Source organism: Zootoca vivipara, chromosome 10, assembly GCF_965207765.1.
Source record: "Zootoca vivipara chromosome 10, rZooViv2.hap1.1, whole genome shotgun sequence".
Lineage (NCBI taxonomy): Eukaryota > Metazoa > Chordata > Lepidosauria > Squamata > Lacertidae > Zootoca > Zootoca vivipara.
In genome coordinates this window covers 20,284,531-20,298,942 of record NC_142593.1, presented here as the reverse complement: position 1 = coordinate 20,298,942, position 14,412 = coordinate 20,284,531, and the positions used below count along the sequence as shown (strand labels likewise).

General features: G+C 39.4%; 1 protein-coding gene across 2 annotated transcripts in view; it reads left to right on the top strand.

Moving 5' to 3' along the window:
- APC (APC regulator of Wnt signaling pathway) overlaps window positions 1–14,412 on the top strand; it is a 62,101-nt gene that overhangs the window by 26,579 nt on the left and 21,110 nt on the right. For both annotated transcript variants that reach the window (XM_035099971.3, XM_060280154.2), the window contains 5 exons: window positions 469–670; window positions 3,107–3,215; window positions 5,338–5,451; window positions 6,015–6,098; window positions 11,347–11,451. In XM_035099971.3, coding sequence (XP_034955862.3) covers window positions 469–670; window positions 3,107–3,215; window positions 5,338–5,451; window positions 6,015–6,098; window positions 11,347–11,451 — 614 coding nt within the window. The remainder of the gene's footprint in view (window positions 1–468; window positions 671–3,106; window positions 3,216–5,337; window positions 5,452–6,014; window positions 6,099–11,346; window positions 11,452–14,412) is intronic.

Here is a 14,412-nt window from a genome sequence, read left to right as displayed (position 1 = left end):
GGCACACCACCATTAAAAAAGTTAAAAAATTTAACTCTGTGCCGCCCTATATTGACTATAATTATGACTGTAAGAAACACTTGCCAATTGCTGTGTTGGTTGCAATCTCCTGTAATAAGGCTTCACAAGCCGTCCGGCGGGTTAGTGTTGTGTATTGGCGGCCGCCAGGCTCGTTTGCACTGAGCTTTGGGAAAGAGGAGGAGAATAATTGCTTTCTGGCGGGCCAGTGCTGTATATTGGCGGCCGCCAGGCACGTGACAATGCAAATCGCCCTTCTCGTCGCGGCACACCAGTCAGCGTCTCGCGGCACACTAGTGTGCCACGGAACAGCGGTTGAGAAACGCTGTGTTACTGTACCTGTTCCATCTATTTTTATTAAGAGAAGAAAAGGAAAGGTAATTTGAAAAATTTAAGATGTAAATGGCTTTTACATATGTTAGATATCCGGCACTTTTTATTTCCATTCAGAATTTAACTTGGACAGCAATAACTTCCCTGGAGTGAAGTTAAGGCCAAAGATATCCATGCGTTCGTACGGAAGCCGGGAAGGGTCAGTTTCTAGTCGATCAGGAGAGTGCAGCCCTGTTCCCATGGGATCGTTTCCTCGAAGAGGTTTTATGAATGGAAGCAGGGAGAGCACTGGTTATTTAGAAGAATTGGAGAAAGAGAGGTAATGTTTTTTTATCATAGTTATGTGTTTTATGAAAAAATTTTAAAAGCCCCCCCCTTCTTTGTGTAGGTGACAAGACAAAATATTTCAAGTCCTGTGTCTTGCCTGATATTCTGAAGAAATCATGATTCCATTTCTACAAGTCTGGGAATGCATGTTGAAACAAAATCTTCACTAGTGCTTTGCAGAACATCTGGTTCAAATGTCCACCAGCATGAGCACAATCTGTTGCTCTGCTCATAGATCTCTGTATTGAACAAAAGCCACCCGTGCCAACCCATGTGGTTGATGGGAAGGATATTCTGAAAGCACAGCAGCTCCATGTTTCTCTCCTTAATTGGTATTCATGGGGAGGTGACTTACACAGGCCCCTGCCTCTTCCTTCCAATAATCTGTTTATCTGGAAATCTAGACTCAGAGTTGCTCCCCATAGACCATAGGATATTAATACATACAGTTCATTAACTTATACGAGAGCATTTCAGAAAGTGCATATGTTTTAGTTGTTAATTATGTGTTTCATTATTAATTGCAGTTACCAAGGGCTTGGATCCAGGGGTGAGCATGCATGAGCAGAAGGCGTGTGAGGAGGGGTCCCTTGACTGAAATCTCTCTCATAGTCGCACGTTCTCACACATTATCATATAGCATTATGGATGGTCCTCCATTCGTCAAGGGTGGCTTTTCAGATATGCAGTGGTCAAGGGGAACCAGATATTGTGCAACCATTAAAGTACCTTCTGCTTATGCACAGGAATCTTTGGATGCAACCTAGGAATTACGGCATATTCTGTATTTGTACTTTGTTGACTATGGGTTATAGGAGTAGACAAAATACTGAGTATCAGTGTCTTGTGTGGCTTTACAGTATAATGTACAGTGGTACCTTGCAAGACGAATTTTTCGCAAGATGAATGTGTCTTGCGATCTGATGGTGACTCGCAAGACGAATTCGTTTTGCGAAAAATTCATCTTGCGAATCGTGGTTTCCCATAGGAATGCATTGAAATTTAATTAATGTGTTCCTATGGGCAAAAAAAGAAATTTCAATGCATTCCTATGGGAAACCGCGATTCGCAAGGCGAATTTTTCGCAAAATGAATTGACTTGTGGAATGAATTAAATTCGTCTTGCGAGGCACCACTGTAATGTGTAAGAAAAGAACAAACATCATTCCAAGAGACAACCTATATAATAATCATAAAGTTTGTAACATTTTATATTCTGCCCCTCCACCAAAGATTTTGAGCACAGATGGAGTATTTCCATTTTATTTGCACAACCCAATGAAAGAGGTTAGGGTAATAATAGCTTGCTAGGGTCAGCCAGTTGCTGTGAGGATTTTAATCTAGGTTCATTTCATCCAAAGCTAACACTATCTCATATGCCACATTGGTTCTAAATTATAAATTTTGTCTTTCTTGAACAGTTGAACCATAGATGTTAGGCAACTTGAAGTTATTCATTGCTGTTGATCTTGTTGCATTAATAGCTATTTCTATGGTTATTTATAATCAGATACTACAATATATAATACAAGGTGCAACTCAAGGTCCTTGCCCAATTGCCTCCTCCGACAGAGGCTCTGAGAGTGGCATCAAGGGGCAAAGGCCTCCTCGGTTGTGGCCCCCTGTCTATGGAATGCTCATCTGAATTATGCTTGCCTGACTCCAGAATTGATTTCTTTTTTGTGCCAGGTTAAACCGTTCCTCTTCTTCAAGGCATTTCATGGAATGTGATCCAACTGTGTCAAGGCTTTATGCTGGTGTTATTCTGAGTTTCCTTTTTGTTTGTGTTCAGGAAAAAAAGTAGGAAATGCCTTCTAGATAGATATTTGCATAAGTGTAAAGGAAGTCAGAAGTCATTGAATCATAATGGAAAGCAATTTGTGGTGTTTTTTCCCTTAATTTTTTTCTTCCATAAATTTGAGTAAGGTCTTTTTTTGTTGTCAGTTGCAGTCCTTTTTTTTAAAAAAAAAAATTGTCTTCATAGAAATGATTTTATGTATGCTTCATATAGCTTTCCCTCTAATAAAGGCTGCAAATTGAACACTGAGAATTATGAAAGCACATTTATAAAGTCAATTAACTTTATTTGGTTATGCCATTTAAAATGTGTACTTTAGTTGAACTGGCTCAGCAGGAGGCAATTTGACTCAGAAGATTTGTGTCAAACCCTGAGCATTTCATTTCTTGTTAGATACAATACAGCAGAGATGATTTATGACTAAAAGCTATGGCACTCCCGGCTATCTTATGTCCTACATAAAATGACAGTGTTATCCAACGCATTTCCCCATTGTACGCACAGAAATCGCATTTCTTTCAACTCGCTGTTGAAGAGACAGTTTTTCTACACCCGTTACCTTTTCAGCAATTGGACAACTTCTGGCATCTAATAGAGCTTAACGACTAACATTTGCTTCTTCATTTATAGGTCTCTCTTGCTAGCTGAGCTTGAGAAGGAGGAAAAAGAAAAAGACTGGTATTATGCTCAGCTTCAGAATCTGACGAAGAGGATAGATAGTCTTCCTCTTACTGAAAACGTAAGTGGTAATTGTAGTGACATATTCAGCCCAATACAATCAATATACAGTGGTACCTCGGGTTGTGTACTCAATCCATTCCAGGGTGCCGTTCGCACCCCGAAAAGTACACAGCCCAAGCAGTGTTTCCGTGCATGTGTGAAGCGCACAGAACGCTTCTGCGCATGGGCGTGGCGGAGCCTGGAAGTAAACACTTCTGGGTCTGCCACGTTCTTAAGCCGAAAGTACGCAACACGCAGCGTACTCAACCCGAGGTATGACTGTAAGTTCAGTTCCCAACACTGCACAAGTGGAAGCAGCTCAACAATGAATCCTTATTACAGCCTCTCCTGCAGCTCCTGAGAAATCTTTTGCAGAGGTGGGGTGGGATCCCACCAAACATCGTGGGCTGTGGCATATGGGGCTGCAGTGAGAAGACAGAATTTCCCCAATTCAAATGGAAGCATCTTTGCACTCCACAGGTGCAAACTTATTCTGCCCGTTTTTAGGCAGTTCACCTCTCCAGCTGCAGCAACACACCCATGATTTTTGATTGACTCTTTGGAGATGCTTTTCAGAGAGAGCACAAGAGGCTGTAAAGTGGGGCAGGGAAATATCACTTTTGTGAGCTCCATTTTTTTTTCTTAATTGATTTTTCTTAAAGTTTTCACAATACAATAAAATAATGTCTGGAACAAATAGAATTTAAAAGACAAGAAAGAGAGAAATAGGGGGGAAAGAAGGAAGAAAAGAACACAGGGATAAGAAGCACCAAAGATAAAGGTGGGGAAAACTTCTGATTCTCTGTCTGCGAGTTACCTTAGAAAAGAAAGGCACTCAGTCTATCTTCTCCACTTTGTTAAACCATATTTCTTTTTAGTCAAAGTGTCGCCGCATCATTCATTTATTCCCATGAAAAGTCCAAGAGATAATCCCAAATTGTTGTTATTAATAATAATAATTAGCTTTACTTCCATTAGTTCCCATCACCATTCCTCTGTATTGGATAATAGTAATTTCTTCCATCCATGTCCATATTAAAATTTCTCCACTGTGGTCACATATTGGAGCATTTTGCTTGTGCAACATTGGTGTTATAAAAATGAATTCCTGTGCAAAAGGCCACACATACTTACAGAGAATGGGGTAAAAGTTAGAACTTATACGACCATACCAATACCAGCTTCCATTTGCTTTTAGACTAATATCAGCATAGAAGGGGGAAATATCAAGCTATCTGGTCCCTCTTCCCCATTGTCTTCCACGTAGGAGGTCTAGTCTAGAACTTTTTTCCAGCCTTATGCAGTGTATCATTAGCTTATTTGGCAGTCTTCATGTTAGCATTAATAAAATTGTTTCTCAGAACGATTTACAATGGACTTGATGCCAAGCTGCAAAAATAATTAGTGTGCATTATAGACTTAGTTATACTTTGTTGAGAGATTAGCCAGTTGTGTGTGGATGAGCAGTCACCACTATAGGGGTTCAGAGTTACGTGTTTTCTCTAAATCTGTATGCTTCATCTATATCCTAGAATTGTGACATGATACTTGGTTTATTGAGATCTGCTTTTTAAAAAGTTGCTAGCCTTCATGGCAGGAGCTAAAATATGAAAACGTGAAAGGCTGAATTTGTGTGCAAGGTCTCAAGGCATCCTTGTTTTTTGTTTAAATTTGTAACTCAATATATCTCAAGTATTCAGTATTAAAACAATCAAAGGATGGGGCTCTATGGACTATATAGCTTTTTTACTTCCCACGTTCCACAATCTAAAGACAGGTGAGGCTAAAAAGAAACTGTGTGAATGGGAAGAGGATTCCTTAACCTGACTGGTATTCTTTAGTATCTGTCCTTCCAACATCCCAAGAAGTAGAGGAATAATGGGACCTTCAGGCTTGCAGATATTGGGATGGTATCTTACATTAGGGAAGGGAGTTAAGAAGTCATCAAAATGCATGAAAAAATTAAAGGCCTTTTACATATATATATTTTCTTTTTTGAATGGCCTCATTCTGCCAATGTTGCAGTCTTTGTCAATATGAAGTAGTGTTCTAAATTATAGGCATAGAATCTTCATTTTTAAATTAATTGTTATTATATGAATGGTTTATCATCAGCATAACTGAATGTGTTTTGGTTCTAGTTCTCCTTGCAGACAGATATGACTAGAAGACAATTGGAGTATGAAGCAAGACAGATCAGAGCTGCTATGGAAGAACAGCTAGGCACTTGCCAAGACATGGAAAAGAGAGCACAGGTAATTATATAACAAGGTTTTACACAATTTGAAAGAGTGCCTGTGCCAACAGTAAACTTAGTTAGCTTTCATAAAACTATAGTGCATAAATTTCTGACTGCCTCACCAAATAATATTTCCCTGCCTGTAGCAGGGGTAAGGGATCTATGTTCACTCATGGGGAACCTTCGTGCGGGGGGGGGGGGGGCTGCATTCCGGGGGGGGGCAGAACCAAAAGCAGAGGGGGGCACTTTCTCCTTCATCCTTGCACATGCATCCATACATTTTCACTGTCTTGTAATGCGTACACTTTATTCTCTCTTCCCTCCTTAGCCCTGCTTCCCCATGCAGTGATTAGGTTTTTGAAACACTCCCTTTGGTACTAGTGGGAGCTTTTAAGAAACCTAATTGCTTCATAAAGGATCAGCCTTCACGGGAAGGGGAGAATTAACCCTTTTCTGTCTAGCATAGATCCTTTACAAACAGGCACCTTTTGATAGCAATGGAGGCTTTTTAAAAGTTTGATTGCTGTGATGGGTAGGCAACAATGTTATAAACCTGTATCTGAACTTCATTTTTCCAAGGTGAGAGTTGCTAGAATTCAACAAATTGAAAAGGATATTCTACGTATAAGACAACTCTTGCAATCCCAAGCTGCTGAAGCAGAGGTTAGTATTTATTACCTGCCCTTTATTTATGTACTGTACATGCATGTTTGAAACAAATAAGTAGACCTGACTGAAAAAGGACCACCTTCTGTATAAAAAACCAATAACTCTTTCTGGTTACTCACCTGTGGCTGAGCAATTTTGTGTTGCTTTAGTCAAGACAGCAGTTTCCTTGTTTAAAGAACTCGTATCCTGCTTTTCATCTTCGAGCGTGACGTATTCAAAGTAGCTCACATGATTCATCACTAAAACAGATCAATAAGAGATACATTACAGTTTACTCTTGCTTTAAAGCTACATGGCATCAGTTATAAGAGAGAAACTCAAAGTAGCCACTGCTCAGCAATCCTAGACTGGCCATGAGATCAAATAAATTGTACTGTTGGTGTTTTTATCTTCATTTTTAAATGAACCCTTTCGGCCTGTGTATCTGAAGAAGTGTGCATGCACACGAAAGCTCATACCAAAAGAAAAACTTAATTGGTCTTTAAGGTGCTACTGAAGGAATTTTTTTCGATTTTGCTTCGACTCAGACCAACACAGCTTCCTACCTGTAACCTTTCAGCCTCTGAGAGAGAAAATGCTCAGAGTTCAAGTATAGATGTGTACAGAATTTTTAATCTCTATCACCTTTGGCCTTTTTAATTTTTGTGAGAGTTTGGAACCCTTTGCTAGCTATTGTATTCCATGTCTGAAGTTTTATAGCTTTTGTAGTAAGGTCTTGACAAAATATGTACAGGAAGTTGCATTCAGTTGCGGGGCAGGTAGAAACACAAGTGCCAGTGCTCAATTGGAACTCCTAAAGTGCACTTGTTGACACCTCTTTGGGACAGCCTACTCCTTCCCAAAGTGGACCATGTGATGAGCTGATAGGCAGTGACTCCAAGCTTACTGGATTGACTGTGCAACAGAGTTCCCAGTGAGCAGCTGTTCTCTGCAGAAAGCTGGCTTGAAATCACTGCCTGTCAGCTGAGTGACAGTAATGTCAAGCCTCACTTGGCTTAGATTTACTTTTATAGTGCAGTACGAAGGAAAAATTGGTCACTTGATATCTGGTGATTGGCAAGTGGGTAGGGCTCTGCCCACCTGTTATAATGGCCTGCCAGGAAGAAACCCAGGATCTGGCTGGCAGGTTGTATCCAGTTCCCCACTCCTTGTCTACATTACCTGGTAATTGTTCTGCGAGGTTTCCGGCAGACACCTTCCCCACCCTAACTGGAAATATCAGGGAGCTAATCTGAGTTTGGTTTTGGTTTTGGCATGAAAGCATATGCTCTGCCACTGACATACAGCCTGTCCCAGTTTCTAAGTATGATTAGAAGATCTGGAGTACTACATGTGTTCGTTTCTCTTTCCTTCTTATCTCGTGTCCAAATTTCCTCCTTTCACTCCATTCACCACTTCCCCTTACATTTCAGGCTCCAATACTTTTTCTTTTAGACATCTGTCCAATACTGGACTGATTTTGAAGACTGTGCTGATTTTAATTGACTGTTCCCTTAGCTTTTATTTTAGTGATATTATACCCATGATTGATTATTGTTTGGTGGTTTTTGATCTTCTTTGTTGTAAATTTCTATTAGGTTTTTTTTTGTATGGCAGCATTGCTGTATGATGTTTTCTTCAGCTGCTTTGAATATAAGTGCTTTAAATAAATTATGACACTAACCATGATTAATTTCAAATCAGAGTTTGCAAACTTTTAGCAGAAGATTGAAACTAATTATGTTGGCTTCATGCCTGTCAGACATACTGCATCCTGGTTAGCTGTAAAAAGGGAGAGGGGTGAGATGCTGGGTTCAGTAAAACAGCATTTTATAAAGATGGTTACTGAAAATGGAACTTGTAGATGACTAAATAATGGAATTCAGTGATTTGAATATTTGTTAAGATAGTTGCTAAACAGCCAACTTGGCTTGGAAAACACTAAGAGAATTAAGATTCCCTATGTTACTTGTATTAGATCTCCCTTACCACACATCCCAGGATACAACAACAACATGATTTGTGTGATTAACTGGGCTGGAAAATTATTTCTTGTTTCTTGCTACCAGCCTTAATTTTTAGGTGTCGACTGTGGATGGGTATGTATGAAAAGGCCTACCTTTTTCTGTGTGTTTAGTAGCAGATTCTTAGTCTGCTGTGACTCCCCTCCTCCCTTATTTAAGCTGGTAAGATGGTCTTTGTCAAATTGTGTTTCTCAAATTCCGTTATCTAAAAACTTTTTAAAGGGGTATGTGGGTCTCTCCCTCAACACAGAAATGCATACACACAATATATTTTCTATGTTTGATCCCCCCCCCAGGATTTAGCTTGAAAAATGACTTTAATGCAGCTGATAGGTTTTTTAATAAATATTTTCTCTTGCTTTTTCTTTATTGTTTGGTTAATTAGCAAATTTTGTATGTTTGATTACTCCCCCCCACCAAGTCAATTCAGAGTTTCCCTCCCAACTCCCTTTTGCTTTTTCGTGGTTTTTTAATCATTGTGTTCAGCTTAGTTCTGCTGCTTGCTATTTTCAGTAGATTCTTTCCTAACATATGAAGGCATGTTTGCTTGACAGATGTCTTGGTGGGGGAGGGGGGAGCAGGAGAAAGCTGAGAAGGCTTACTCTGAACTGTAATTGATTAATTTATATAAATGTGTTTTTATCACTATGTAATGTCATATACAATATAAGTCTAACTCACATTTAATAAAAACATAAGAAGAGCCATTCTGGATCAGACAAAAGGCGCATCCTGTTCTGACAGCTGCCAACTAGATTCCTGTAGGAAGCCTGTAAGCAGGATCTGAGTGCAAAAGCACTCTTCCTACTTGTGATTCCCAGCAACTGGCAATAATCCAGGGATGCCAACAGGATTTCCTGGACCTGGTATGTTGTATATGGATTAGGGTCCCTGTCTCACAATCTAGTGGCAAGAACTGCTGCATATGTACATATACTGTATTTACTCAGCCTAGCCTATTTCACAGGGCTGTTGCAAATATAAAAAGTTTGGGAGGGGAGGGAAATGTACAAGTTGCTGGTTAAGAAAGCAAGATGCAAATACATGTCAAACAGCACATAGTTAAACTGTGCAAAACAGCACGAAATTAAACTGTGTAAAACACTCACATAGGAGGCAGTGAGTGTTTTACACAGGCAATTTGCCTGGCTTTCAATGTGAATTAAACAAATTCATGGAGGATAAGGCTGTGCTCTGGCTCCACAGTTGTTTGAATACAGTTTGCTGTATTCCCATGTCATTGCACTTGCAGGCACTTCATAGAAAAGTGGTTGGCCACTGTGAGAAGAGGATGCTGGGCTAGATGCGTCATTTTCCAGCAGGGCTTTTCTTAAATTCTTAGGTAATGCCATTCAAAGATAATGTAAAGGAAGCCAGAATAGAATCTTCCTTGCTTTAACTGCAATGTTTCATAGGCCCAATGTTTACAAGATGGGTGGGGTATAAATATTAAATTTTTATTATTATAATTACCCAAATGGGAAAAAATATTTTGCCAACTCTTATATATGATAACCGGCCAAAAATACTTTTAAGTATGTGGATATCTGAACTACCAACTCTCAGCCCGGCCTACGTCACAGGGTTGTTGTGAATATAAAAAAGGGGGGAAGGGGCAGAGACAGTGATCACAGCCTTGAGCTCCTGGGAAGAAAACCAAGATACATATACAGTCAACTTGCATCTTGTGCATATTTAACTTGTGCAATTTCAGCTTTACATGCTCCAGGGCCGGCCAACTGAAATTGCACAAGCATGTGCAAAGTAGAGAGCTTAAAAGCTCTTTCCACACTGAGTTTTCTTGGCGCAGAAAGAGCTTTTGACTTCTCAGACTTGCTTACCGAGCTCTGGGAGTCTCTTGCAAGATCTTAGCAATGGTGCTGCCTGCCGAGTGCTGAAGCATTGGAGCTGCCTACACATTTTGTGCTCTGACTACCTTCAGAATTGTCTAGTTGACTCTGTTTTAAAGCACTTGTATCCCCCTGTTAGCCTTGCTGCCCCTGTAGCAGAAGGATAACATATCAATGACTACTGGCCACAATGGCCAGCTTTATCCTTCATGAATTCATCTAATCCTTCACTAAAACCATCCAAGTTGGTAGCCATTACTACATCATGTGGAAGTGAATTCCATAATTTAACTATGTGAATAAGTACTTCCTTAGTCTCTCCTAAATCTTTCAACTTTATCATGGAGGGAGAGAGAGAAAAAGATTGAACATACTGGATTAGATTATTTTGTGTCCCAGTTTATTCTCTAATAGCCCCATGTTCAATTTAATTATTGCCATTAGCTTCAGCCATAGAACCGCACAGTCTAATACAGCACTGAACGTCTTGAAATGCACATGGCCATACAATGTTTGTAGGCGGTAGGGCTCTAACCTTTTTTATAGTGGGGCCTTTAAAAATTCCTTTAAAACTGTTCTATGGGGTTTTCTTCATAAGGGATGTATAAATGAATCTTCAGACAGTAAAAAAAAACTGTATAAAGGTGTAGTTCCAGTTCTGTCTGCAGTTCTTTGTGCATTTGAGTCACTTTTAAAAATAAAATTTCACTACCTTTAAGTTAAGAAGATATTTAAAAAAAATCTGGGTTTTATTTTTTATATATTGGTTTGCTTTTTTAATAGGAAAAAGCACTGTTACGTTGTCCAATTTTATTCATTGAGTTGCAGAATGATTAGTCTGGGGACAAACCACTTGTCTAAATTTCTTTCACGTTAAGATGGATGCTCTGGCATGTGTCATGCTATAATTAAATTGTGAAAAGCTTCCAAATAGTACAAAACGGGCTTACTATGTGTATTTGGGGCTATCCACCCAGAAGGTGTTTCTATTTGATTGTGAAGCGTAAGTAATATTTTAACTGTTCCAGTCATAGCCTCCAGTAAGTGCATAGATCATGTGACATTGCAGAGGAGACAGTTGTTTGCTCCAATTCTGTTACATTTCTGATAGTGATGTGAGCACAGCTGGTGGAGGATGGTGTTTTGTATCTCACAGCAAATCCTTTGTCTTCTAGAGCTATAATCCTCAGAGGACATGCTTCACTTTCATCCTGCAATTTTGCTAAGGCGGTGGTCTCGGCTGCTAATTATTGAGGCTAGAGGTTATGAAAAATAAAGCATAGTTCGGTGGTTCGTGAAGCTACAGCATTGACGTATTCACAGTTTTAAGCTTAAAGTGGAAGCGTACTCCATTTCTGTGTGTAATGTCGCAAACTCTTACATTGACAGAGGGCACCTCCAAGCAAGCACGATGCTGGCTCGCATGAAGCTGAGAGGCAAAATGAAGGTCAAGGAGCAGCAGAAATCAGCGTGGCAACTGCTGGCAGTAGTCAGGTAAAGCCAACATTTTATTTATAAGTAATGCTTCAACATATGGTGCTTGGGAGGTGGGATATAGTGATTCTGCTATGGCAATATAATTGCGCGTGAATGGATTCCTTCAGGTGCACTAAATCAGAGAAGGCTTTGTGCTGGAGGAGATGAATGCTCTTTAATCTGTTACAAAGGAATGTACTATATATATAGAATTTAAATGTTCTACACTGTAAGCAAGTACAAATCTTGGTCAGATTACTATTACATGTAAATTTAAGGGAAAGGAGCCTGCATGGCTATCAAATACATGTTGATGTTGCCAGGTTTTCAAGTTAAAATATGATTAATACAGGGAATTTTCTTTGATACTATTTTAAAATGGCTGCTAATTCGGCATTATTTTTATGGCTTCAAAATAGAAGCTTATGATTATAAATTTGGGGGTTTTTGTGGAAGGCAGTGTTATAAACCACTATAATAATACATTATCATCTGTTAAATTGTTCATTTATATTGGAAGCAGATACATTTTTCATTATTTCCTGCTGTTCCTTTGCTATGTATATATCAATATGATTGTTGTCTAGTTGTGTTTTCGTTGTGGAACATTTTGAACATTCATTTAGCCTGACATATAGTTTAAACCCGATCTGCTCTGATTTAAAACCAGTTTAAAAAATGTTCTTTTAAATAAGCTACAGCATACCTTGTATGGGACCTTAATGTGGATGAACTCAGGAGGTGATGAGAAAAGTTTCTTATTGGTATGAATAACCCTGGTGTTTTAGAACAATTCTGACTTTCCCTCATAAAAAATGGTGCTTATAGTATTAATCTTATTTCCCCACCCCCACTAGCTTTATGGATATGAGTCATTCAATCCATCTTGCTATGAGACATCTGGGGATTACCTCCTTTTTATGCAAGGCCAGGGGGGAAAGGCTTAATGGATTGGGCACCAGTATTTCTGGAGCTCAGGTCAGCCTACCTTGTTGCAGAGGATATTATTACTAGAAGGCAAAAAAATACCCTGGTCATGCCCAGACATTTTTTGATAGTCAAATAAATATTATACTTGGTGATTTGGCTACCATAGTATTTTTCAGAAGGCGACACTTCTTTCTGCATGACTGCACTGTTCTGCTGCATTTAGGGAGAGCAAATGAAATTCGCTGAAATGTGGATGCTCCTAAGTTAACTAAAGGATAGAAGTGAACTTCATTTTTACAAGAAAAATCCATTTGGTGATGGGTTCAGCGGAGAGAATATTAAAATAAGAATAAAAAACTGCACTGTGTGAGATGAGAATAGAGTTGAAGACAGTAGGATGGGAATGTAGCAGAACTAGTTGTGTTGATGAGTAAAAAGTAAGAGTAAAAAGTAAGGATCAGAAAGGGTTGTGGCAGAGGTAGAGATGGGGATTGGTACATTCCAAGGACTCCTGTTTGCTACTATTTTAATAGGTTTGGGGTATTTTTAACACTGGTTCTGTCTTTAGTAGGATTAGTTGAAAAATACATCTCAGCATAATTTAGATCTTTTGTCAAATTCAGGGCTTTCTAACAATTTCTGGAGGAACAAATTGATTGGTCATCTTCATAATAGCCAATGTTTAAGCTCTGTAGCTTATCCAAAGCGGGTTGATTATTATAGGGACTTTAGTATTAGGTTCCATTGACACATCATTGCAGCTGCAGTGTTTTTGTTTGTGTACTTTTCCAGCTATTTCTGTGGCAGCAGACAGCTTAGTGTAAAGACACTCATCTCCTTCTCTCTCATATTCACTGCCTTGTTTTTCTCCCATATTTACACAACCAGTTTTACTGTATCTTTTTCATAATATTTTTTTCTGTCCTTTCTTGAATTGTTACAGTTTTTGAAAATCTTGGTAAATATATTGCTTGTAGCAGGGTTGATCAACCTGTGTCCCTCTAGATACTGAAAAAGGACAGCTCCCATAATTTTTCGACCATTGGCTAACATGACTGAGACTGATGGGAGTTGTAGTTCAACAACTGCTGTTAGCCACTCCTGGCCTAGAAGACCCACCTATATTTGAAGTAATGGTGAATATTTGTATGGGCAGGCTTTTCATGTGCCCCTTGGAGCAACTGTATGTGTAGAGCACCATCCTTGGGCCACATAAGTATAAACACTTCTATTAAATAATCTTTTAAGTATATATACATTCTGTGAGGGCCTAAGCAGTGCTTACGCAGAAAACTTTAAAAAAGTTGCTTCTGAGCAAGGAGACTGCCAGGAAGGAGGATGAGAGGAGCAAATTGCCTTTGGACCAAGCACAGAATTAAAAAGTCCACTGATTAAAGTCTGTCCCACTTTCAGCTATATACTGATTGGACCAAACAGCCAAATGGCAAACTGCACCTGTCTGTTGTCCTATTACTACTTCATCTCTGTACTTTCTTTCATTCCTGGAAAATACTTACTAATGCAGGCAGCTGCCAAGCTTTTTGTCTTGCAGTCATTGAGGCAAAAAGAACACAATAAACACAGGTTTCCTAATATTGGGCTTTGTTACCTTGGCTGGAGAAATGTGTGATGCCCCCCCAATCTTTTGGGGAGTGGTGGGGGAGGTGTTAAGCCCAGATATATGAGTGTGCTGTAATAATTATGCTCACTACCCTTTTATATTACTGCTGCCATCATTGTACAGGCAACTCCCTGTTTGCACGGGGTTGTGTTCTGAAACACCATGTGCATTGGCAGGATGTGTGTATGCCCATTCCACTACTCCTTCTGGGGCCAAAAGCTGTGAGTGTGCTGAACGCGTGTAAGCAGGAAGTTGCTTGTATTCATGTTGGATGTGGAGTGGATCTTTAGGGGCTGCATGTGCTTCCTTTCCACAATTTCTGGATTTCTTTTAATTTTGAAACAGCAGTAGGAATGTAGAGGAAGGTAAACATGGCCTGACTTGCTTATGTGTTGAGAGTAAGATCTGGATCTGGGTGGAGAACCTCT